The sequence below is a fragment of the Melanostigma gelatinosum genome (genome assembly GCF_949748355.1).
Source record: "Melanostigma gelatinosum genome assembly, chromosome: 24".
Classification (NCBI taxonomy): Eukaryota; Metazoa; Chordata; class Actinopteri; order Perciformes; family Zoarcidae; genus Melanostigma; species Melanostigma gelatinosum.
The window spans coordinates 2610505-2636065 of record NC_136657.1 but is presented as its reverse complement, the minus strand read 5'-3'; the positions used below and the strand labels follow the sequence as shown (position 1 = coordinate 2636065).

Below are 25561 nucleotides of genomic sequence, written 5' to 3'. Positions count from 1 at the left end.
TGCTTGCTGCGTTCCGTTCCTGTTGCTGCGTTCCATTGGCGCTTAGAGAGGGGGACAGCTTAGAGAGGGGGACGGAGGAAAGAAGACCTGGCAACCCGGTGCCTGGGTATAGGCAGAATAAGGGTGGTGTAGGGGAAACTGGGACAGGGCCCTGAAAAAGTAAGGGAACGTGAAGAGACTGACGGGTGAATCCGGCCAGGAGGTGGGATGGAATACTGTAGAAATTTGAAGGGAGGAAGAGAGAGTCGGCATCTCGTTGCTGCTATGGAAAGTTGAGTTTGCCTGGGGTAGTGGATGGGGATGAGAGGAGAGGCGCTGCAACCTGGCATCCCAGAACTTTGTGGGTTGGAGGGCGGAGCTTCGGGGTGGCATCACGGTCGTTGGCGTTACGCCGGTGTGTTTTGGATGTAGGTACGTTTGTGGTTCTTAGCCTGACGTGACTTTGGGAAAGTTGTGAGAAGTTGACACGGTTTGGTTAGTTTCTTCGATGCTCTTAGCAGGCGGACTGTGGTCCAGTTGGAGATATCAGCTGGTGCGTCTTCAATGGGGGACCTGGCTGGAGCGCAGAGGCTGGCGACATCTTTCAGCGCGGCGTGCCGGGTAGCCAGAGTCGTCGGAGGCTCGTGCTGGAGCTGGGTGAAGAAGAAGAGAGCTGGATTTACGTTTCCATTGTCTACACCTGGAGGTGGCGGGTCTCCCTCTGCCGCCGAGATGCAGGACAGCCGTGGGTCTGAATCTTCGTATTCTGGCGGGTGGTTGCAGCTGGTCGGCGTGGTGGAGATCGGCGGGTCGGTTGCGTTGAGCTGGACCCTCTCGATGGTGGTTGGCGGAGTCTCGTGCGCGGCAGGTCGAGTGCTTCCCTGGGCTGTACGGGTGGCCTCTGGGGAGGCGAACTGGTCATTGTCGGATGGCCTGATGGACAGCAGGTCCATGTTTCAGGCGAGGAAAGGTTTTTTGTTTTCTCTGCATGGCGTTCCGGTTGCGAGTGCAGAAAGCACGAGCCAGCTGAGGCTTAGAGTGGGTAGGTATTTGTAGGATTGTGGCCGGAAATGGGCGAGTGGCTGAGGCGTGGTCCTGCTCCTGAAATTCTGCTAAATTTTAGCAACAATCTGACCTTTCCTGATTCGAATGAGATGAGATGTATACACACCGTGACACCGGGGGAGAGACGAGGAAATAGAAAGAAGAGCAGGAATATTGAGCTGATCAGAGAATTCATGAGCAAGAATGAACAGAATCTGATGTGTTAATTATTCCCACAGGAAGTTGAAACCAGCATGTCTCATATGCAGTGGTGGGCCGTCGGGGCCTGCAAGGCCTTCTCTGCTGGCCTAAACAGAATCACAAAGAAATATCTATTTTATAATTGTTCTTAAATACACCACATGTATTATAATTTATAAAAATATTTTCCCAATTAAAGCTTCCGCATTTTCCAAATGCACTAGTATTATTGTTCGGTTTGTAAGCCTCGTACTGAACGGTATAATCCGAATACGTGATGTTACATCCCTAGAAAAAAATAACCGTAGCTGTGGCGCCATCATGAGGTTATTATGTGGTAAGACAGCAGTGAAGGCCAAGGTATAAAATGCACGGCCCACCACGGCTCATATGTCCAGAAACCGTAACTTTATTGACATCACTTCACACCTGAATTTAAAGCTGCAGGGCAATTCAGTGAAATTAATTTTTCTAAAACGAATTACTTTATTTTAAGATGCACATTTTTGAAAAGCTTTCTGTTATGTCAGTTATTTTTTACTTGTACTTGAAATGAGAACATTTATTTATGTATTTCTATGTATTATTTATAATCCATCCAGTTAAATACACAAGTTAGATATTATTGTAATGTTTCGGACCTTTGCCAGAGGAGATTTTCTGAATCTGGACCTTTTGGAATTTTAGGTGAAGACCCCTGGTTTAGCGTCTGCTCCAGGGACCAAAAGTGAGAAGTGAAGGTCCTACTCAGACTCCACTACATACCCTTCATCTCTCAGAAGTAGCCTTGTTATTCACATCACAGTAGGTTCACTGTCCAACAGATCAATTTGAGTAGACTGGGCTATCATGAAAAGCATGATACAAATGTAACTTGGTTGGTAGGGTGATGTAATACGACTGCAACAAAGGGAAAGTAACAAAGCAACGAATATTCCAGTTCGGGTTTACGGACAGAATAGACTTTGTTTTACCTCGGTGCACAGCAAAATTGGTAGTGTTAATTGGTGTTAATTTTCCAGTGAAAAATATTTTGAGTTGATCACTGTCATGAGTCATAAAATATTTAACACTATTAAAGAGTTAAAATATCAACACTATCCAAAGTGTAAATTTAACTCTGAACCGGTGAAGATTACATAAACTCAGGCAGTGTGTTAATATTAACACAATGAGAGTTAAATTCACACTTCCGATTGTGCTGTGTGGGATTAAATGTAATAATAAATAAAGATACAAGTCACTGATGCTCTGGATGTACCATCCTCCTCATCTTCCTCTCAATTATTATTAATTGAAATGATGAACTGCCAATAAACTCCTTTCAGAATGTTAAGGATAACCAAACTTAATTTATATGCTTGAACTCTTTATACTGATGCTCTGCTGCTGTTTTCACACCACAAACCACCAAAACAAACAAACCATGTGGACTCCAATCTAATGCACTTTGATCCCAGAAATAGAAGCTGCTGGTTTATAGTTTAAATCGTGTGCAACGTCCCGCAGTAGAAGTTAAAAACGTTACATTTGTGGTGTCAGAGGGACATGATATTAAAATTCATAGTCATTTTTACAGCTCCTCAAACGGGGGTTATGTGTAGCATAACAAATGAATCTGATTCTCCACTGCTTGAGGACCCTTTGAAACCTCCTCAGAGACGCCACTCCAACCTTGTTGCAACAGAAACCTTAAATGCATGCACATTGACACTGAAAGAGCCACAGCACTCTCATCCTGCATGAAACATCTTTTTTGCCTCAAGAAATGAATTACTGGTAAATCTGAAGCTGCAGGAGGAGTGCACGCGGGGCTCAGCCCGCGGTGACGCGCCTCACTGACCAGGACGCACTTTAGGAGACATACACAAGAAGGCCAGAGGCGAACGTGCACATGCTTTCAACCACTGATTTTTTCAGGTAACATCTTAATTTCCCTCGGCGCGTGCAACCCACGCACGCACACACTCAAGCGCGCGCAGCGACAATCACAACTCATACAGATCAGGTGCGCCACGCACATGAAGCCCAATTAACGGCGAAGGGTCCCTCTGCTGTCACTAATGCAGCTCATATTCTCAAACTTTCCAAGGCATTTCAGCCCGAGTGGCTCGGTATTCTCGCGCACAGCCTGCGCACGAGATGCAGACCGTGACACTGTTATTGTAACACAGTATACAGCAACACAGAGAGGACATGAGAGTGAGAGAAAGCAAGAAAGGCAGTGGTCCAAACAAAAAGGTTCCCTCATATATGACTGTGTTTAAGTATCTCATAACTTCGACTTTCTATCTCAGAATTTCGACTATGTGGATATTTTTGTTATCAAGTCTAACTTTTAAATTATTATTATTTTTTTTTTACTTAATTTTTTTTTTTGCTGGCGGATACGCGGGCCACATGAAATGACGTGGCGCGGGCATTGAGTTTGACACCCCTGGGCTACATCATAGAGTGTTACGATTAAAGCTTTGCAAATAAGATGCGCACACACCAAAACAACGCAGCCCCCCAACGGCCGCGCTTAAAGATTCAAATAAATAAACAACGAGGGTAAGCCATGTCAAATGAGGAAGAAACCCGTTTTTGTCTGGGGAGTGCAGAGTGTGTTTCACAACAGCACCCACTCTAAAAAAAAAAAAAAAAAAGGCAACCCATCATAATCCCCCTTTTCAGTAAGAAAGCATTCTGGCCCCTGCAAGACGTGCTTCAACTACAAAACAACGTCCAGTTAAACAATCCAGCCCTCTATCTCCCCCTCAGCCTGCTGCAGATTCACGATGGTAAATTTGCACTCAACTTGTCCACAAAGTCACCAAGCGCGAGAGGACTCACGCGCGGGTCCCTACCTTGAGCGGGGCAGACGAGCAGCCACAGCAGATGGACGAGTTTCAGCATCATTTTCAGGCAGGTTTTCGGGCTGTCAGCTGCTGTAAAAACCGACGAGGGCGCCACACACGCTCGGCTCCGCTCATCCACCGTCTTGGGCTCCGCTGGAGACTGAGCTTCCTCAGCGCATCCCTTCCCTTTATTCCTTCCTATACGCGCGCTCCCGCTCGCCGCTCGTCCGCAGTGCTCTGCGCTGAAGACCCTCCCTCCTCCTCCTCCTCCTCCTCCCACCCCCTTTTCTTCAAGCGTGGCTGTGAATGAAAAACAGACAATAAGGGAAATCAAGACATGTGTATGTGCACCAGGTTCGTTGTTTGGTGAAAATGAGACATTTTAGTCTGAAAGCATCTCTGTCGGGAACAAATTAAGTGAAAAAATGTTGATCCACCTCGGCAAGGAAACGTCAATGAATCTGGATATTGAATTGTAAGGAGTCCACATTTGGGATTGTAATGGTGTGTTGTAGTATGCTGAAACTGGGGGAGCGGCTTCATTAGGTTGGTGGAGATGGTAACGGTCCATATTGTGTCAAAATCATTCATTGAAGTCCGAGGTGACATCGTGTTTGATTGCTGGATGGACTTCAATCGAAAGGTCTCTCTGGGATTTATTTCAGGACAACTCTTTTTGTGGCCCATGACTTGAGAAGTCACAACCAGCCTAACAGGTGAGTTGTTGGCTCTCATTCAATTCAATTCAATTCATTTTTGTACAGCCCAAAATCACAAATTACAAATTTGCCTCAGAGGGCTTTACAACATGTACACATTTGACATCCTCTTGTCCCGAGGATTTTGTTTCGGTGCAATTTGAGTCACACTGTGGAAGTGAACACTGGGAAGGTGTGAAAATGGAGAGCAATAATCAGTTCTCACTGAGGTCTGTCTGGAAAGCGTATGTATTTTTCTGCCCAACATTTTTTTCTCATACAGCTGCATTAAGAACCATTTAATATTTCTTAAAGACGTAATGAGTTCTCTTCAGAAGAAGGATTTCACATCAGTTCCTCTGGTGATGAATTTACAGTTTTAGTTGTTTTACCAACGTGGCTCCTTGAGTCATTGAAAAAGCAAAGTTGGAGTTATTTTCTGTCGGGTAATGTGAAATGTCTACCTGCCCTTTAACAGGATGGCAGAGGTGCAAAAAGTGACCCTGTAATGCAGAATTATCCAACACCCCCTGTGTGAAATACTCGGGACATGAACTATGAGGCAACAACAACAACAACAACAACAACAACAACAACAAAAAGATTGTTTAAAGAGAAGAGAACATTCAGCTGCTGGGGCCAAACGTTATATTCTATCCTGGTTCATGCACGGTTCCCTTTGCTGCTCTGGTCTCCTACAGTCCAAAGACACAGCACTCTAGATTTGAATTTGATGAAAAAACAAAGAGCTAGGATGCGACTTGTATAACCACCACTTATTCCTGCCATCAACGAGATGGTCAAATGGCATCGACGTGAGTCTCCACCGACAGAGCATGAACACAACAGTATACATCAGCAAAGACATTATCATTTGCATCCTTACATTGCTGTAAAAAGGCAGATTTTCCACTTGCTTTCAATGAGTAATGACAGAATAACTGCTGTCAGAGTATGTCCAACTGCATTTAAAAGGCACAGTCCATTTCACTGGTATGGACCCGCCACTCCACTGTTGCAAGCTATTGCATAATGCAGCTTCCTTTCTGCTGCTGGGGGAAAAAAGAGTAAGTGTTTTAGCACCGAGTGGAGAAACTTGTGGCCTGTCTTAAAGTCCGACTGTCAGTGATCGCCCCCATCATCGCCGCTGTCAGCCGAGCCAGCCGGTTGCCTCAGCGACCAAGCTTAAACGGCTGTATTGAAGAGCGGGCCCCGCACGCACAGATAATTCATTGTTGTGGTCTTTGTGAAGCGTAAACAAGTTGACATGTCATCCCGTCAATTAGAGACGAAGACGCATTCATCACTCTGCGTTCAATGACAGACACAGTTATGGTGCAGCACTTACGTTTCAGAGCCTGAAATCCGTTTGACCTGCGATTATAACGCCTACATCAGAATGTGAAAACACTGCGATGTTTGACGTCGACACAGTGCCGTTCATAGTCTGACAAATAGCTTTCAATGCCCTGCTTACTCACCAACATGTCAGTGTCTATGCTTACTATGACCTCTGCAAATGTGTAAGCCAGATTATTACTCCAAAGGAGAACTTTTACTTGTAATTGAGTGTTTTTACATCTTGTATTTCTACTTCTTAAAAGGGACAGTTCACCTGAAAAGCTAAAATACATATTTTTCCTCTTACCTGTTGTGCTATTTATCAACAACTTCCTCAAATTTTATTTAATAATTTAATCAGCCAAAATGCTCAAAGTGCCCAAAAACAAATTTGAAAAACCCAACAGCAATGTCTATTTCCAGAATTAATGACCCGGGTATTCAAAATTAGTGCGAGTTAGTCCGAGAATAGACAATGGGGTTCAACTTACGGACCGGCGGCGGAGGCTACCGAGGCAGAAGACAATACGGACTGACTGAGATTGGGGGGAAACAGAGGCACACAATGGGTCAGACAGGGATCCTGACAGTTTCAGGTGACATTCAAGCCAAATGGTTCATGTTTGAATGAGATAAATGCCGATGCAGTCAATGCAATGTTGAATCTGGTTTCGTAATATCGTACTTGGACGTGGCATGGAGGTAAGCTTCACACTTGCATGAAACAAATAGAGTTATGCACATCATTGCCTGAAGTCTTTTTTCTTTTCATTGCGTGTTTGGTGAAATTGAGGCGTTTAAAAAAACAAGGAGAAGAAAAACGCTTGCCTCAGCAACTTCTCAAACACAAAACACACTTAATATTCAACACGAGAAAAGCGGGATTATTATGATTAATGCGGCCCACAAATGTTGTTAAGCAAATGACAGAGAGCGGAGCCACTGGAACAATGTTGATTCAGAAAAATGACATGTGCTTGGAGTCGTGTGTACAGTAAATAGACCAAAGTGATGTAGACTTAGATCAATTGAATGTCTGTCAGGAGAAGGGACTTCCAGATGGTCTTCCCCGTCAGAGCAGGCTCAGACTGTCTACCTCAGCATGAAATATCAACAAAGTATTATCTGAATTTGTTCATGTCGGTGCTGTGTTCACAGGTTTGTTGCCCTTTCAAAATGTGTCCTGTGACCTTTTCTGTTATTTCACCTGCTTACAAAACAACACACTACTACATCTGCAAAACAAATATCCTTCCTTGTGGGAATCCAAACTGAACTGATTAAAATGTATCAAAGGTAAACAAGGAGGAAAGTACAACGATGGCAGGGAAAACCTGCAAACGCAACCCAATGTTGCTCTGCCAAACACATGGAAAAGCAAACGTGCAAGAGAGGAGTCGGACACCGGTGACCCAGGTTCACACGCCCACGTGTGGCGGTAGGAAACAGGGAAAAGTAACAGCAGCTGAGAAATAAGAAGCATCCAATATGCATGACATGAGGCGAAAGTAAAGCCATGTTGATGAGATCTCAGGAGACAAAAGAAAGCAGACAAATGAGGGCACATCTTTATTGGTTTCAATGCAATGTGTATCTTTGGCCTATAGGGAGACGGGTTGTGATTGAAAAACCCCAGGACAGCCTCCTGACTCAGCACACAATGTGCACAGCACAATGGAGGAATCACTGAACCCCTTGGTAGGAAAAGTCACCGGCAGCATACACATCGTCTCTCTGTCCTCGTGAGACACGGCGTATCTTTCTGCAAGGCGCCTGCTGATATCTTGGGGTCGACTCTGTATTCCTCAACATTTCTAGCCACATCAATTATGAATCATTATATAAAACGTTACATATCAAAAATGTTACTCTTTGCATTCTTGGTTGCTTCATGTCAGAATGATTAAATGAAGGTAGAGGGCTTCTTCATGTTCATGGCAAGTTTGTATGAATGAACAAGAAATCCTTCTAATCACAATGCATTGCTGAAAACAAAAGTTGCACTGAATATTAATACTCCATTTGACCTTCAGTCTGCCCAGCAAGTAAAGCTTGTTGCGTTGCAATATCTCTGCCCGGCAACAAGCACCGTCTTTCTTCTTTTCACTGTGACGCCAGTGATGTCATTAAAGGATCTTTGGCATTAAGATTGTCAATAACATTTTTGAAAGGATCCATTCTTCGATTAGGAGCATCAAATTTGCACATTTAATCTAAATTGTGTCAATCACGGCTATTAAGCACTCATTCTTTGAAAAGTACAAGACAGGTGTCGAGGGCTGAAAATGTCGTGGTGCAGGAAAGCCTTTCATTCTTACGTTATTCGACAGTTCTGTGAGAAGCATCACTTAAACCCATCAAACGTCCATTAGACATCACTTTTAATCTCCCTCAATTGATCCGGAGTGCCACAGATCAACAACTCTATCACAGCTATGAAAGGAAAAGGGCTGATTCCTGACAGATACAAAGGAGAACTTTTACTTGTAATTGAGCATTTTTACATCTTGTATTTCTACTTCTTAAAGGGACAGTTCACCCGAAAAGCTAAAATACATATTTTTCCTCTTACCTTTAGTGCTATTTATCAACAATTTCCTCCAAATTATTTTAACAATTAAATAAGCCAAAATGCTCAAAGTGCCCAAAATGCTCAAAGTGCCCAAAAACGAATTTGAAAAAACCAACAGCAATGTCTATTTCCAGAATTAATGTGTGATAATATGTCAACACTGTGTTAACAGCTTGCGCGACTTGTCCCACGTGGCTGTTGTTGCACTGCTTGAAAGTGAGGCAAGATTCATGACTTGACAGGACAGTCAGATGGGAGGGAAATATGCTTGTTTACACCTATTTGTGCAAAAGGAGGTCATCGTTAGAGCTGTTTTCCAGGAACTGACAGCTTTCCTCAAAATGAAAGTGTCCATTTCACATCGTCTGTAATGATTCAGCATGATTTATGTCGGCCTACAAACGATGGCAAACTCACTCACTCACTCACAATTGAAAAAGTTGGTATTCATTCATTATAAACTCTCCATTACTCAAACAGCCATTACATCTGAAAGACCTTCAGTAATAACGATTCGAGCTCTGCACCTATTGAAGCAGCCTTTTTCAGCACGAGTGGGGCTGTTGCTGAGCATCCTTGCAGCAGGAGTGGGTGTGTAGGCAGTGGGGTGGATGTGAGGGGTTAGGTGAGATTGTGGAGGGGAGTGTTGCAGGAAGTAATCCCCCAGTAGCACGCCAAGCGAGCCTCTCTGTGGTCAGAGGCTTTCGTCATCCCGCTCATCAAAGCCCCCTATCGCTCCTTCTCCCTGCTTCAAATTGCCTTCCCAGCCTCATAGCGCACCGGGGCCAGAGGGTCAACAGATTATCTTCTTAATCCTGTTAATCCGTCCTCACATCAGTCCGGGATGATTCGCACCATAATTGTATTCGCTGCCGCCTCAATTAGAAAGAGGCAGGGGTCTGCGGAAATGAGGGGGAACGAAACATCACGACGGATCAGCGGCGAACCAAAGTTCAAGTCTGTGGAGAGCGGTCGGGTTTGGTTCACGGCGACCGTCGATCAGCGAGGTGGAACGACGACTGCCTGACCGCTCTGTGCTCCTGTCGTCTATGGTGGCCCGGGCTGATAGCATAGTTTAAGGACTCGGTGCAGTGACACGTGTGTCCGAGTGGGTCAAAAGATTGAAGTCAAAGATACGACTGCTCCCACACGTGCGTGCACTTGTGCGCAGACATATAATATGGAAATATCACGAGTTCACAGTACATAAGCATCTGTGAACTACGTTCCACTTCTCCTATTATCCATGTCAGCGTGATGAGTCAAAGGTCAACCACTCCTAATGAGTGGACATCATGTTAATTAGCCGATCCATTCGCATTCTGTCAGATTAGGCTCAGCCGACACGATGCGCGGTCAGAGGGCGAGAGGCTGAGAAAGTCGGAGAGTGGTTTTAGCCCTTGGAGAACTTTGTATTCCTAATGACTCCACACTGTTGGCAAATGTCTTCAAGCTGGGAGTGATGTTATAGGTAATGGCCAGGAACTAAAGACATCTAAAGAATGTAGTGCCACACACTGAAGAGGCACTTAAAGGTTTGATTGTACCTGCAGTTCGTTTTTATTCAGCTTCAACCAGAGGAAAAAGCAGTCGGTTGTGTTTTGTATCTGCTTTGTTTGAGTGCACAGTGGTTGATTACAAGATAACGAGTGCTTTTATAGAAAAGTAAATGTTCACCAGCAGATAGCTCATTGGACTGACTTTTGGTAGTCCCTGTCACGAAGCTTTATGGATTCATCCATTTACCCATCCATTAGTAGTGAAAGTAGCCCCAATGCCCTTTTCTTCAGCTCCTCCCTCCAGCTCCTTCTGTGGGATCTCAAGGCGACCCCAAACCACATGGGATATATTATCCCTTCAGCCTGTTCTGGGCCCTCCTTCGGGTCTCCTCCCAGTTGGACACAACTGGCGTCAACTGGCTTTTTTCAATGCAAATGAGCCCCTTCAATTTGTCACCCTGCGAAACTAATTGCTGCTGCTTTTCTTTAAAATATCAACTGAAATAACCCAGTACCAAGTAGTATCCAAACTTCTCCGGTCAAACGATACCTGCATTCAACCCCAGTTTGTACCCAGAGATAAAAAAGATGAACGTTCTTTGATTTAACGTTTGATAGAGCCACGACCACAACAGCTACACCCCATACAGTATGTGCTGAGGCGATAGCATGCGGAACTGCCAATTCTGAGATGCCACCAAAACAACGGCTGTATGCCCGTGGCATCTGATAAAAACCAGCGGTGCTGGCATGTCACGCAACTGCTTCCATTTACATGATGAGTGTCGAATGAAGTACAAAAAAAGGTTTCGAATGAAGAACTCTGTTGGTCTCAGAATCCTTTTAAGGGAATCTTCATTTTTTTAACGATTCCCAGCACTAGTCCTGGTCAAAGGCAAGGGTTGGAAGGTCAATCAACCTGCAAATGGAGTTTCACCTTCATGCTTGACCCCTCACAAAACAGGCATTACTACCAATACTGCCTGTTGACCTTCAAGATACTGCTTTATTTGGGGGAGCAACTCACCCCCAAAGAAAAAGAGCAATCCATCTGCTGCAATTTTGGCTGCAAACTGCCGCGACTCAAAGCCACAGATCGATGAGGCCACCAGAGCTACATCATCTGCAATCCTGACGTTACCCAACTGTCCAGCCCTCGGCTGCACCGAGAGACTCTGTCCAGGAGAAATCACAAACAGATGAAGTAACAACGAGCAGCATTGGTGGAGTCCAACCCCCACTGTGAACAGGCTTTTAGCAAGCACTTTGCGCTCGCCTGTATTGCCGTTGAGAGCAGTTAAGAGCACAAGGAAGAAATAGCAGAACACTATAAGTGATCGAGGCTTCAATTGGCCCTCACTTAATTGTCTTGTTCCAGGCCTTTCAGACATGAGGAATTGCTGGCTCGGAAATGTCAAAATGAATCTTTTACCCGTGAAAGCCTGGTGTTTTGTGGGCTATATGTAAGACAGTGGATGTACAGTTTGTCCAGCACAAACTATAAAAGTTTGAATTGCATTCTCGCTCTTGACAAAGTGCAGCACAGCACAGCACACATCGAAGAGGACTGAGACCTGCACCGTCAGACCTTTCAGTGCTGTTGTTTATTTGCTTTGAATGACCCATGCTGCACAAACAAACTGCACTAAAGGAGCAAATGGTCCATACCAGAGGCCGAAAAAACTCCACAAACATGTCTGATGTGACGGTAACACACAACTCTTCCAGTGTGTGAACATAAGATATGATTGAAGTTTTGAACGTGAAAATGTAATTGCAACAGAAACTTATTTTTACCATATGCAGGAGTTAATTCTGAACGGACTGTTATTTTCAGATTGTTCCAAGAATTAAAATTTGGTTCAACTCAGTCACATTACAATTTCCCCCCAGATAGACACCTTGTGTATTTCTGAGTCCTCATCTACAAGCAGAATAAACTCCTCACCTTATAGACCGTTGCAATTTCCATCTTCATGATTGTCTCTGCTGCCGGATTGTTTAAATCCATTTCACAGCTCAGCCATGTACTGTATATTTTATTGTGTTATCGAATGCAGTGACTTCATGATTATATCCGGAGTGTGGAGTGCCCAGGGCCCCCACTTATCCAGGATGCTCCGCTAGAATGAATACGGTGCTTGATATTACCAGGGTTCAGTGCTCTGCTTCAGGTGTACTTTACCCACCGTCGCTGCCTCTCTCATTGCCTTGGTCACCTTTCTGGATGGGTAACAGTCGCAACTGTGTCCTCTCCACTGAGAAAAAGAATCCCGACGCATCATCTGGCATCAACAAAAACATCCTGAAACACAAAGCGCTACAATATCGCAAACGTGTTGCTTTTTCGGAGAATAAAAAGAAAGAAGTCGGTGGGAGGAAATAGATGTGGGTGAAAGTGAAGGTGTGGTTGTCATCCATGTGAATGGATTACCCCTTCAATCTCTGTGACCTTCAGTGTCACCCTGTCGGCCGGTGGCAAGTCAAGCTCGGGTGACCTTTGGATTTTTACACAGGAGTCCTGGCCCACCGACGTAACTCTTATCTTTCTCTGGGGCTGATAATGCCTTTCCTCCCCACACTCATCTTGATGTGGAAAAGTCAGCTTTCCTCATATCGCTAGATGCAGTAAGAACGATTATGACTTGGCAGGTGTGTGTGTTTCCGTGTGTGTGTGTGTGTGTGTGTGTGTGTGTTAGAGCGGTAACCTGTGTGACTGTGAAAGAAGGAGACAAAGAACATGAAATTGCCGGAGTAGAATAGTGGTCCCTGATTCTTTTTCAAAGCTTTTACATTTGAATCAAAGTGAAATAATGACTTTGCCTACTCTGGAGGCAGGTTTAAAAAGATCAAAACACAGCAATGACATTTGGAAAGCTGTACTACTATTGTTCCCGATCAATAACCGAGCTACAGAATTTGCTTTAATCGATGATCGGGAAATCATTTGCTTCTCATCGCGATGGTTTAAAGTAGCTACACAGCTAAACGGCAATTTTTGAATCAAATGGCAAGAAGCTTCTAATCACGTCACACGACGAGAGCAAAGTCACGTCCTGTTGTAGCGTCTTCAGCACAACGTATCGAATTCCTGCACGATTTTCAGCACGGAGCAACTTTTCAGTCATAAACCTCCATCGGGCATTCACATGATGAAACAATCACAGCATCAGTGGCGCCAATGGCTGCAATAGTTTGTCGAAAAAAGGAGTCAAATCCTGAAGACACAAAAGTACATCAATCATCAAAATACATCCCTCAAAATGAGACAAACTATCAATATTAAAAAGTAGCAGCGTCTCTTAGTTTGAAAATATTACTTTGAAGCTTTGCTAGCACAAAAGAATCTTTGTACAGGGATACTACGACTTATTTTTGAGTATAAATCCTCCGCAGGCTTGAGTTAATGTACAACCATGACAACCATTTGTAATGCCACAGTTAGATCACAGCCTTTGTAAGGTTTGATTGTAGGTTAGAGGCGTCCTGGTTCTGTGTTTACAGCCGCCTTTAAACACGGGACAACTGATGATGCTTGTTTCTACCACATAACACTGTAACTGCTGTATCTTATGACAGTAAATGACATGCTGTTCTCCATGTGATCTTCCTTCGAAGGCTTTTCTTCACAGTACATGCTGCGCTGCAGAGTAGAGCCAGGAACAGGCAGCTACTGTACCATTTACAGCGACAGTAGCTGACAATAACTCTCCCTTTATGTGTCACATGATCAGTCTCTCATCAGCGGGTATACAGGACAAAACGGGCAGAACTACATTTAACAATCGCAGCTCGACCGCTTCCTCCTCCTGCACTGCGTGTCCGAACGACCTGTTGGATTTCAGCTAAAAAGAACGCCTGCTCAGCTGTTTTGATGAGGAAGTGCCAAGCAATTGAAAATAACTTATGGGTGTTTGGAGTCCTTTAGTTCAGGTGTCCTCTATCAACTAGGGCCTACACTATGACGTCACCAATCGGAACATTGCCTCATCTGCTTTGACATGTGAAAATAATATGTCATAGAAATGTGTCATTGATGTAAGAACATGTTTCTAAATGTGCTCGAAGTCCAGAACAGAACTACTAAAAGTGATAAAACGAAGGCCTTACAACTTCTCGTTATCCACTTTTGGTTGGGCAGACCAGTGTTTGAGCTGTCATATTTGTCAAAAATAATATTTACACACTAAGCAAAGTGTATGTACATCCTAGCAGTTTTGGAGGCGTAACAAACAGTATTCACAATTAACCCAAAACGCTGCATGTCTCAACAATCTCAATAATAGAAAACATCCCTGGAGTCACCAGACGCCCTGCTTTCATCGGGCAAATTAGCAGCAACATCATTTTCCTTCTGCTACCTGACACACATTACTGTTATCTTTGTTTGGTGCGGGGTGTAGAAATACACATTTCACAATAAAAACCAACGATATATTCTTCTTCTTATCTGATGACTGTCTCTAGCGTCAAAAGTGACTGAAAGTAGTTTTCTTGCCTCACGGTTCCTCTGTTCTCTTTCGCTCTTTGAAGACACAAACAGATAACTGACATGACCTTTTTCCTTTACACACACACACACACACACACATCTTTACTCTTTCACTTTTCAGAGTTTGATCGATTTTATAAGACCCGCTTTTTTAGTCTCAACTTCACAGATGATTGTGTCAACAGAACAATGAAAATGTTTAGTTTCCTTTGCTTTCCCCCGCTGGTTCGTGATTACTTCAAGGGAAGGACGTGTGCATCTTCACAAGGCTTTGGCATTGATCACTCAATCAAGTTCTCCTTTTGGACTTTCAAAAGCTTTCCACTATAATGTTTTTGTTTCTTTTGGCAATGAGAGCAAAATGAAATGTGGAATGAAACAAATTCTCTCAGCCTCACATATTTATTCTATTTCATCTTCATAGCTTTAATAAAACCAGATAAGGTCAGTAAGCGTATTTCTTCACGAATAGTTTGCAGTGTTAAGATTTATTTGGCCCTGCACCACCTTTGCCTTCAGAAAGTTACCACAAGTAAAAAGGTATTCATCATAATCAAGCATGGTTCAGTTGAATATGATTTATTATAACTCTTCTGTATATAGGTAGAGTTCAGTAATATTGTGTTATTGAATCTCTTTATCTTCAGAGTCAAATATGTTCATCTTCAATCCAGACTTCAGTCAGACGATTGATTTCTGTTTGTGATGCTCAGAAAAATGGTTCTTTTGTTAGAGATGAAACTAAACGAGCGTGGAGTGCATTTCTCTCCAGCACAGTGGATCTTTCTACAGGGGATTTCAGCATGTTGTACTGGTGAGATTTGTTTAATCATACATTTGTTTTTGAAAAGCCTTGAACAGTAAAAAGAAAGGGGGAAAGCATACGGGGCTAGGGAGAGTTCTGTGAGTTGTATACACCATTTCCCCACAGCTGTAAACCCCATGCAGCACTCTCAACATTGATTTACAACAGCCATCAATCAGCAAGTTGGAGAAACTTTCATTCACGGCTGACATGAAATGGTATTATTGCGGTAGTCCTGGGCTGCCTCTGGGACCTGGATGCGGCGGTGCTTGTGGCCTCATCCTCCTTCCACCTCCACCCGGAGTCACCCTCCCTAAACGGGAAAGGCAACAGGACGGGGATAAAACACTGCACCAGGGGAGCTGCTTCTCAGGCCATCCATCTCACTCAGGAGCCTCCATACTGACCCATGGATGTGCCTGATTGAATTCCTCCTGGTCCTAACAGATCTGCTGGTGTTAGCTAGCTCGCTAGCAACAGCGAAGGCATTATTTAAGTATGAAAACTGATTCTTCTATTATTTTGCCCTTTGAATTAGTACGTAACTCACAACAAAGCTTAACCTCTTCTGTTCTCTCTGTTTTTAGCATAACTTCATTTTGAAGAAGCAGAAACTTTGATGGCTCCTCATTCAACCTTCTGCGTACCCCCACTGCTTTGTGTCCACATACATGCGTGCTGTTATGCATTTGACAGCTTCCGCCCGCCCACCTGATTGATCCTGCAGTAAAACACTTGTTATGCAAAGCACTTATTAAAGCGTCAGCGGGGAGGATCGATAAACCATCCTTTACCACAACAGCTTAAGAAAACCCGGTCACGGAGAGACAGCGTGCAGTGGTTTGTCGTGATGAACGGCATCGCCGGGTCAAAATTAATTTACTGATGTGAATGTGAGAAACGCCATGCCAATAAAATGGCAGGGAGAAACTATTATGAATCAGCTTGCCTGGCTGTTTGTAACCATGAATACTAAAAACATCATCAGAGGCTTAGAAAGGAAACATCAATTATAACGATTATTGGCAATGGAGATCTATGGGACTGTGAAGGTACAAGCAAAAGAGCTCATGGGACTCTAATGACTGCTAGCACGGAGTATTTGTGAATGATGTTTGTGAGCCGAGTGCATAATTGTCTGTGTATGTGTTTACAGGGAGAGTGAAGAGAGTGATTGAGAGAGAGAGAGATCACCCTGATATGCACTCCAAACACAGTCGTTCATGAGTAACACTGACTAAGCACATCCCGATGTTGCAGCGTCGTCACATGATGGATCTAACCTGAGTGAGACCTGTGGAGCACTCATCTGGCTCACTGGCCACATTAGGTGTGTTCGTAAATGACGGTGTACTCCTTAACTGGGCTTGAAACGTTCACATGCATCACGTCCCGTGAGTGAAGAAGCTGTTTACAGCGGGGTTAAGGTGCCGGGAAACAACAACGCGTGGGCCATCGGCACGCTTGTCAGCTGAGAAAAATCAGCCACAGGGGAACTTTTCATGGTCGGCAGCTGCCGGATATATTTCTCTATGTTTCTGTCGTGTTTATGAATATCTTCTGACAAGTGCAAAATGGATACAAAGCCAATTGCTGTTTCAAGCCTCTTTGGTCTGGTTTCTTCCAGTATCCTTCTCCTCACTCACAAAGCCCTCCACAATCAGGCCCCCTCCTACCTCACCGACCTGCTTCACCACCACACTCCATCCCTCCGGCTCCGCTCCTCTGATGCCAACCTCCTGTCCCTTCCACTCAGGACCAAGCACCGGACATGGGGTGACAGAGCCGTCTCCATAGCTGCCCCCTCCCTCTGCAACTCTCTCCCCAAACACATCTGAGACTGCACTGACCTTTCCCTATTCAAATCACAAGTCAAAACCCACCTGTTCAAAACTGCTTTTCATGTCTGACTATTATTGTGTAGTTTATGTTTTTAGTGAATTGCTTTTATATATGATGATTTTAATGTAAAGTGTCTAAGTATTTTGAAAAGCGCTATAGAAATAAAATGTATTATTATTATTTATTCGTATAGTAATATTATTACTATATTATAGAATAGTAATAACATAAAATCTATACTACAATGTCAAAATACACCTACTGAGATGTTAAGTAGTAAAAGTTGTTCAAAAATAGTATTATTATGAAGAATTGTTCCTTTAATTGTGGTATGTTAAAGATGACGTCTATCCTCATAACTATTGGGCAGTTTAATCTATAATAAATATCATATCATAACTAAAGCTGTCAAAATAGGTAAAAAGCAGGATATTCATCTGCACCGCTGCGCTGTATGGCTCCTGTTTGATAAACTACTAATAAATGTATCAGTAATTCGGCCGAATGAGCTGCTGATAATAATATACTCTAAAGTCTTGATATTGATTATTTTCTGCCTATTTTGGATTGATGCTGCCTAATTAGCGCTTTCAACTGTATATGTGTTTTCTGATAAAAAAAAAGATGCAACAGCATGAACATGATTCATGCTGCCAGAGGCCGGTTGCCAATTTTGGCAACCGGCGACTGTCAAATCAGAATCGATTTGTGAAAACGGGAGCGAGTGATGCATTAAAAAGATAATTTTCCAATCGTTTTATCACAAGCACATTAACTTCCGTATCACTAGCTGCATCAGATTGATTCAGCATGTAAATATGAGACACGGCATGTTTAATCTTCTACCTGTCAGGCTGCAATAAAGTTGACTTTTAATAAGGCTCCAGCGTTATCAATCATCCTCCTTTAGTTTAAGTGAATTCCTGTAAAAGCTCTGCCATTTGGAATCCAAGGAATTTGTGTGCCTTTGATAAGAATACTTAGTAAAATGTAGGCGATTGAATCCTTTCACTGAAGAAAAAGCTACTCCTCTTATTTGACCCCTTTCATAAATGGGTCTGTATAAAGGTCATTCTGACATTTACTTCAGTGTGCATGAATGCATAACGTTTAATGCTATTCATTGAGATTGTTCTAGAATCACTTGTCAATCTTTTTCTATAAATGTAAGCGTACACTCTGTCTCTTGGAAACAGTGAGTTTAGTGCAGTGGGCTGCAGCTCACCTCAGATGATTGATTTATGTTTTTAAGACAAAAATATTCCCATCTAACATACCGTACGTTTAATTAAAGGTCCATTTTCTAGGTCTGATCCAAATGGATTCCTCTCCGGTATTTATGGCTTAGAACAGGTGAAAAAAATAAGTTGTAAACATGATGTCATGTATTTGAATCAGCGCTAATCTGTCATTAGGGAAAAAACTGATAATTGCAGTCATATTTAGAACATGGGGTAGTGGTGAACAACAACTAACACTTGACAAAATGATTTATGAATCACAATCACCTTTTTTCCCCACTTCTTCTTAACACTGGAGAGAAAACAGTGTAGATCCCATTTTTCACTGAGCTTCTGTACAGAAGTGATTCAGAATATGTTTTCATTTAGTAAGTCCCCTCAAACTAGCAGCTCATTTTCTTTCTTGTGTCAATTGTGTTGTTGCACAGACCCTCAGCTGTCTCCACAGGAGAAAAACGAAAGTGCCAAGCGTTGACAAATGCTCCTCTAAGTGAGGGTCACCCCATCCAACAATGAACAGGACCACAGCCACAAAGCACTTCCTGCTGCCCATTTGCAGGACCCTCAATTCCATTAGCTTTTCCTCACCTTCAACATACTCACTTGAGAAGTTTATTTATATATTTAACTATTTACCCGCATGTGCTCCAAAAGGTTGGCAAAACAGCAAGCCGTCTGCCATTTATGTGGCAATAATGATATGGAAATGGTATTCACAGGCCACTGTGTTGCTCCGGAGCAGCCGGTATGGAATTGACAACAGTGAAGTGACTGGCAGCAGTGGGAATAGATTGTCCTCAATGATTTGCTTTTCCCTTCCAAGCCCGGCATGTCACCAGCCTGGCTTGGCCTTATCTACGTGTGGTTAGCCTTCGGTACCAGCCGCTCGGAGCGTGCGCAGCTCACACGCAAGCCTCGACAGAAATCAGTCAATCTGAATAGGGAGATGTCATTTTCTGATCTGCTTCGCTTTATAAGCGCTGCCGTTTCATCAGGCTCTGGTTTTTAGGGGCCTTGCACTGGACTAAACAATTTCTCTTTTCTTTGTGGTGTTTCAACGAAGATGAAAACTGTAAATCATGATTATAATTCACGAATAAGCAGATTTAAAACGACTCGTCACTGCTCATTTACTGCACCTTTAGACCGTGTTTTCATTGGTCGGTGGCGCTTTCTGCTGCCTCGAGATCGTAATGCGCCAACAATGCAAAGCTAGCGATGACCTTTCCCAGTTGACTTATCTGCACATTTGTCATGAGTAACCAAGTAAGAAAATATCTGGTTCGTTGATATAAACTCTGAAGGACTGTGAACATAAACACTTTATGTTTACAGTTCACAGTCACTTCCTGCCCCTGTCCGCCCTTAATTGAAACCTGCTGTGTCTAATCACCTGCACCTTCCCTGTGTATCTAAACCCTGTGTGTCCCTTGGCTCAGTGTTCGTCCGTCTTTGGTGTAACCTGGTCCGTCTTTCGTCTGCCTGCCATTTCCTCCCGGTACGTTGAGTGTCTGTTCCCTGTTTCTTTGGATGTTTTATTTTTATGGACTTGTGATTCACACGTTTTTGTGTTGAATACTTTTTTGTTGCAATTAAACCCACAATTATCCAACCCTCCGTTTCCCAAGTCTCCCTACATTTGGGTCCAGCCCTTTCTTTTCTGCAAAAACCTTACAGGCTAGGTTTCTTTGTTAGTGGGCAATTACAAAATCGGCAAGGAGTCAAATTATGATACCCTTTACTGTATGTAGCATTGTTGCAAATAGAGCACACGTCACTAAAACCATTTGGAAAAAGCTTATAATACAATCATTTCTATAACTTCAATGACAGCCGGAGCCGGGAGGCTGACTTTCAGAAAATATTAACTATGAAAGCCCACGTCAGAAACGGAACACTTCATCACGTCCTACTGTGCAGGTGATTGGTTGCAGGCTTTCTGTTACTTTTCTTTCCTAAATTGCGATAACAACAAAAGTTAACAGTCGACAAAGTTTTGCATGTCGTGTACGTTATCCCAGCAAGTCTGAACTGTAACGGTACAGAATGTAATTTAAACTTTAACGGAGGGAAATGAAAACGCTGTAGACATCTGAACGCTGATTGGACAAGACTCGACACGTCAAAGATGTTCTATTGCGTAGAGGTCCAGCTGTGACATGAGCTTTGATTGAAATGGCTTGGTGGTGATCCGCAGCAACTCTGCATTGACCTGAATAATATTTCTAACAAACAAAATACAGCCGTTTGTTACTTGTTTATTATAATTACTGTCACATTATGTGGGATTATTAGATTAAAATTGCGATTGTGAAGCCATTAATCATCAAAATGGTAAACGCATAGAAACATTCACATTTACTGACTTAACTCTGCTGGAACAGGGAAGGGGCCTCTGCTCCACAATCTCTGGTAACACTCAATAAAAACACTTGAACTAGGTTTTGTCTCATGTGTGTCTTATCTGGGGAGAAGTTTTTTGACCTGATTAATTAATTTCCAATTAATTAAACTATATTGAGTTGGACTAACATGAATCAATTTCATTTCATAAATGGTATTTTTGTATTTTGGCTGTATTTGATAAAATGGAGTCGGACTAACTCAATTTAATTAAATTGCATGGATGCTCTTAGTTTAAGTTAGGTTTACAGATATTTATTGGGTGGATTTATTGAGTTCATCCAATGAATTATTCTTTTGAGTACTTAAAAAATAAAGGGAACACTTTGGCCCAAACTGAAACAACTGCAGAGGATGATACATCTATTCAAATAAAAGGAGTGCAAAGCACATTCACACAGCATATAGGAAGAGAAATATAAATAAAATGAATATAAATACTGTCCAGCTGGTTTACAGTGCTAATGGCTAATCTGACCCAGCATGTTTCATGCAGTAGCAACCTGCCATCATGTTTACTTTCACTGAATCCATCCATTCAATTCTAAAGAGTCTCTCTCAGCATTGCTTGTATTCAGATCTTTAACAGCCGAGTTCGGACTTTCAGTCAATTAGAGAAAGACTACATGATAAAAGGCTGAGACGGACAGTGGTACTTGCAGTTAATTGATTGGTAGCTGAACAATGCTAACGCACAATGATGTACAAGCTCCCATTTAATTACAAGCATTGTGGGGGTGGGGTTTGTTTGGGTGGTTCAGCGAGAAATATTTGATCTTTTAAGTATGAAGCACCTCAGAGATTGTCTGGGAAAATGCCCTTTTTCTTGAAATACTTCCTATTTTTAATTTGCCTTAAAAGAAGTGGACATTTCCATAAACCTGTAGCGGAAAAATAATTAAAAGGCCTGAATGATGGTGTAGCAGCTGATTGTAAACAGCACATGTTTACATTTCATTAAGAGTTGCTGTACATGAGTTCTGTGGAGCGTCCATCGCCAATATGAAGAGCTGCATTATCAGACTCGAGTTTTAGCTTCCCACATCACATTGTAGCTGGTTATGTGTCATTATTTTCTGTTCATTGTGCCGCCACCTTTACTCAACCCATTTCACACACTCCTCTGAGCCGAGCCCGTCAGAAAACATTACCGGATGATGACCGACCATTTTTCAAAAGGGCGCTTCTATAACACCGTATTGGAAATACCATCTTCGTAGTTAGGTAGGAGGGGACCACTTTGGAAAGCACTCAGTGAATACAGGTTTTCAAAAGCAAGGCTGAAGCATGTCTTCTTCAGCACTTTACACCCAGCCATTTTTATAATATGTCATACACATGGTTATCCAGAATGCCACGGCCTAACTGCAAACTAATTATAGTGCTCTTGAATGCCAGATTGTACGGTAGAAAAAGAGGGAGGCGCTTCAATGCAGAAAAGTCCCAAAAAAGTTGAATCTGCTGAAAAGTAGACAGTAGGGGCAATAAGGATTCAAACAACCTGCAAGCTGCTCCTCCTCTGCATCAAGAGGTTTAAGGCAGCTTGGAAATGACAAGAACAGGAACCAGAAGAAGAAATGATTTTGATTTGGCTGTTCAGTGCCAGAACGCAGCAGAACGTGAAGACAAAACAATTGGCCCGGCTCAGCTGGATACTTGGATATTTGGCTACATTTCTAGACAAATATGTGGTACTCAAGCATAGACATTTAAGAAAATATTGTTTTTGTTATTCCCCCACCCCCCCCCCCCCCCCCCCCAATGTGTTCTTGTTTGCACTGGCTGCGACGTTCACTTTCATGTGCCAGGAACGATTTGGAGTTAACCTCTGGGAATTGACGCGATTACATCTGAAAGACGTGTTCAGGTGTAATAGCTGCAGAGCAAGCCGGAGTAACAGCTTTCTCTTTCCAGTGAAGTCATCGGGTTTTTTTTTTGTCCGGCTGTAATTGCATTGGCTGAGCTGAATTCCTTTTTGTTGAAACTAGAGGTCAGCCCAGTAGGTTCATGTAATAACATCATATTGACATGTTGCTGTGGTTTCTAAATCCAGTTAGTTGCTCCCAGAGACGGAGGTTTATTGAATAGCCACTAAAACAAGTTTTTTCCACAATCTGGTAACTACATTGCAATGTGTACAGTGGAATCAGTGAATTGATGCAGTCAGTCAATTTTAAGTTAATCATTGTAACCGTCCTGCTAATGGTTTGCTAGCGGAGGTGTCTGTATGACCAGTAAACATGAGCATTCACATGGTCCTCTGAAATTAATCGCATTTTTTCATGCCCTGGGTGGATCTTTTCCACTAAAATAGTCATACTGAATGTAATGCATTCAGCAATCTCTGTTGTTATTGCTGATACGTTTTCAATGTCCCTTGCTGTTTTTCAATCTAATAGGATTTTTGCACGCCGGTGGTAAGGGTTTGGAGTCAATCTCTAAGATTTTATGGCAAATATGAAGCTTAAAATGTTTCTGATTGCCTTCAAAAACCACTGGCGCTCTGATGAAATTCTTTGTGTCCTCATGTGTGACATTGGAGTCTATCCGAAGGGCGTCAATATAATCTTTTCCCTTACATTATTGTGCTTTTCTATAACCTTCAACATGAAGATGGCTTTTGATCCTGACAACGGCAAAACCTTGATTTGTTTCCTACCAGATAAAAAATGATAATGGAATAGAGAGCGCTGATGACAGGGAAATATGTATCGGCTGGTGAATGAGGAGTCTTAGAAAGCATGCATTTAAATGTTCATGTTTTGTTGCCGATGGAAGGCGAGAGGTGCCTTTGAGAGTCATTCACACATTGTGGTCATCTATTGTAACTCTTACCTTTCTTGGACAGTGATTAGAGGCCAAGGAGCATTTTATTTTTCATTATTTTGGAGGGTGTTGGGAGACGCTGTCTCTTCTTTATTTGATTTGAAAAAGTTTACGTTCGCGTTACGTTTGCCAAGCACAGACCCAGGGTTACACAGGACAACGTGTACAGGTGTGTTGAGGATGGATGGCATCATTCAGTGGTGGCTTGTGGGTAGAAATGACTCCCTCTCTCTTCCTCTACTTCTGCCGGGAGCAAGCTGGGATCGCAAATGACTGCGGTTGCCAGACGCTCATATTTTATCTTCTCATTAGCAGTAAAGGAGGAAGAGGTAATTACTGTGTTGGAGTGGCAGCCAGGCTCTGAGGTAAGGGGAAGGAAGTTCTGAATAATGAGATGTGTATTTTACCGAGGCTGGAACCCCAGCCGGGCGACAAGCTGACAGAGAGTAATCTAACTGCTAAACCCTGCAAGAAAATGTGTGTCTTTGTATGCATGCGCACGTGATTTAGCCTTGGATAGTGAATAATACAAAAGCCCTTTCATGTAAACACGCCAGAAGATGAACCCTCAACCAATTATTTGTACAGAGACACAAAGAAACAGATCTAGAAGCCTGAGGAGGGGGGCGACTACGGAAATGTACCACATGCATTAAAGAAGAAAGGAAGCAAGCAGTGATCAAGTCAAAGCCCTTTAGGTTACTGCTGTGTGCTGTTAGTTCACACAGCAGCGTTACACCCTGTGAAGCTCTTCCACCTGTTGCTTACAGACGTGCTGAAAACCTGCAGAGGCGTTTCCTGACATTCATTTCGGGTAAATCAGACAATCTGGCACATAATTCCAAACACAGGAGCCGTTCACTCCTCACGCACTTATCAGACAAAATCTACAGCGAAAGCAACAATAGCCTGAAATGACTTTTCAGGGCATGACGATCCGACATCATGTCAGAGAAACTTTTTTTCAGGGCAACCAACAGTTCCAGGTTCCAGCGCAAACTCTCTTGGGTTGTTTAAAATGTGATAGTTGGACAGCTCAGGAGACATGGTCACCTCGTGAATTCATTTCTAATCCAAAGACTCAGTTTCCAACATTTGTATTTCCCCACAGGAAGACTCAAATTAGAAGTCAAATATGAAAACAGCAGGACATCTTCAGACTTTTGGCCATGTAGTTGTACGTCAGCACTGTCTCTGCAGTGTCTTACATTGGGTGCTCAAACAGATGCCAAGGTTTAATTTTAAAAAAACTGTGATTACATGGAATTTATTTAGATATTCTCCAGGCGACCGAACACGCTATGTGTGATGCAAGTGGCCACGGTTTGCATCTGGGTCAGAAAGCAGGAGGATTGCACATTACGATGCTGACCTTTATTGTTCTGTAGAATAGATAGCAGCTGTACAGCCTTTGAGATGTCGCCCATAATGAGGCTGCTACCTCAGCGGTCTTCACAGGCAAACCCCCCCAAACCCTTATCCATACACATCTCACTGCAACCAAATGAGCACCATGTCAACATCTTTACATTCTGAAATGAAGACATATTGTCCTGAAAATCATCCAGCAGGATATAAACAAAAAAAATATGCCATATCTCTACATGTTGACACGATACACACACATGCATTTATATATTTCCACCATTATTTTTTTGGCCGTGTCTATAAACAGTGAACATTTGTATCTGTCAATGTAAGATAAAGGTAATACAAATTCAATAGGTTATGCTCTCAGGGTAGACATGTTATACTTTGCCACCAAAGTGCAACAGAAC

General features: G+C 42.9%; 1 protein-coding gene across 1 annotated transcript in view; it reads right to left on the bottom strand.

Moving 5' to 3' along the window:
• ncam2 (neural cell adhesion molecule 2) overlaps positions 1-4185 on the bottom strand; it is a 189199-nt gene extending 185014 nt beyond the window's left edge. The window contains exon 1 of the mRNA XM_079296703.1: positions 4074-4185. Within this exon, the coding sequence (XP_079152829.1) occupies positions 4074-4125 (52 nt within the window). The 5' untranslated portion in view covers positions 4126-4185. The remainder of the gene's footprint in view (positions 1-4073) is intronic.
• Between the last annotated feature and the right edge of the window lie 21376 nt (positions 4186-25561).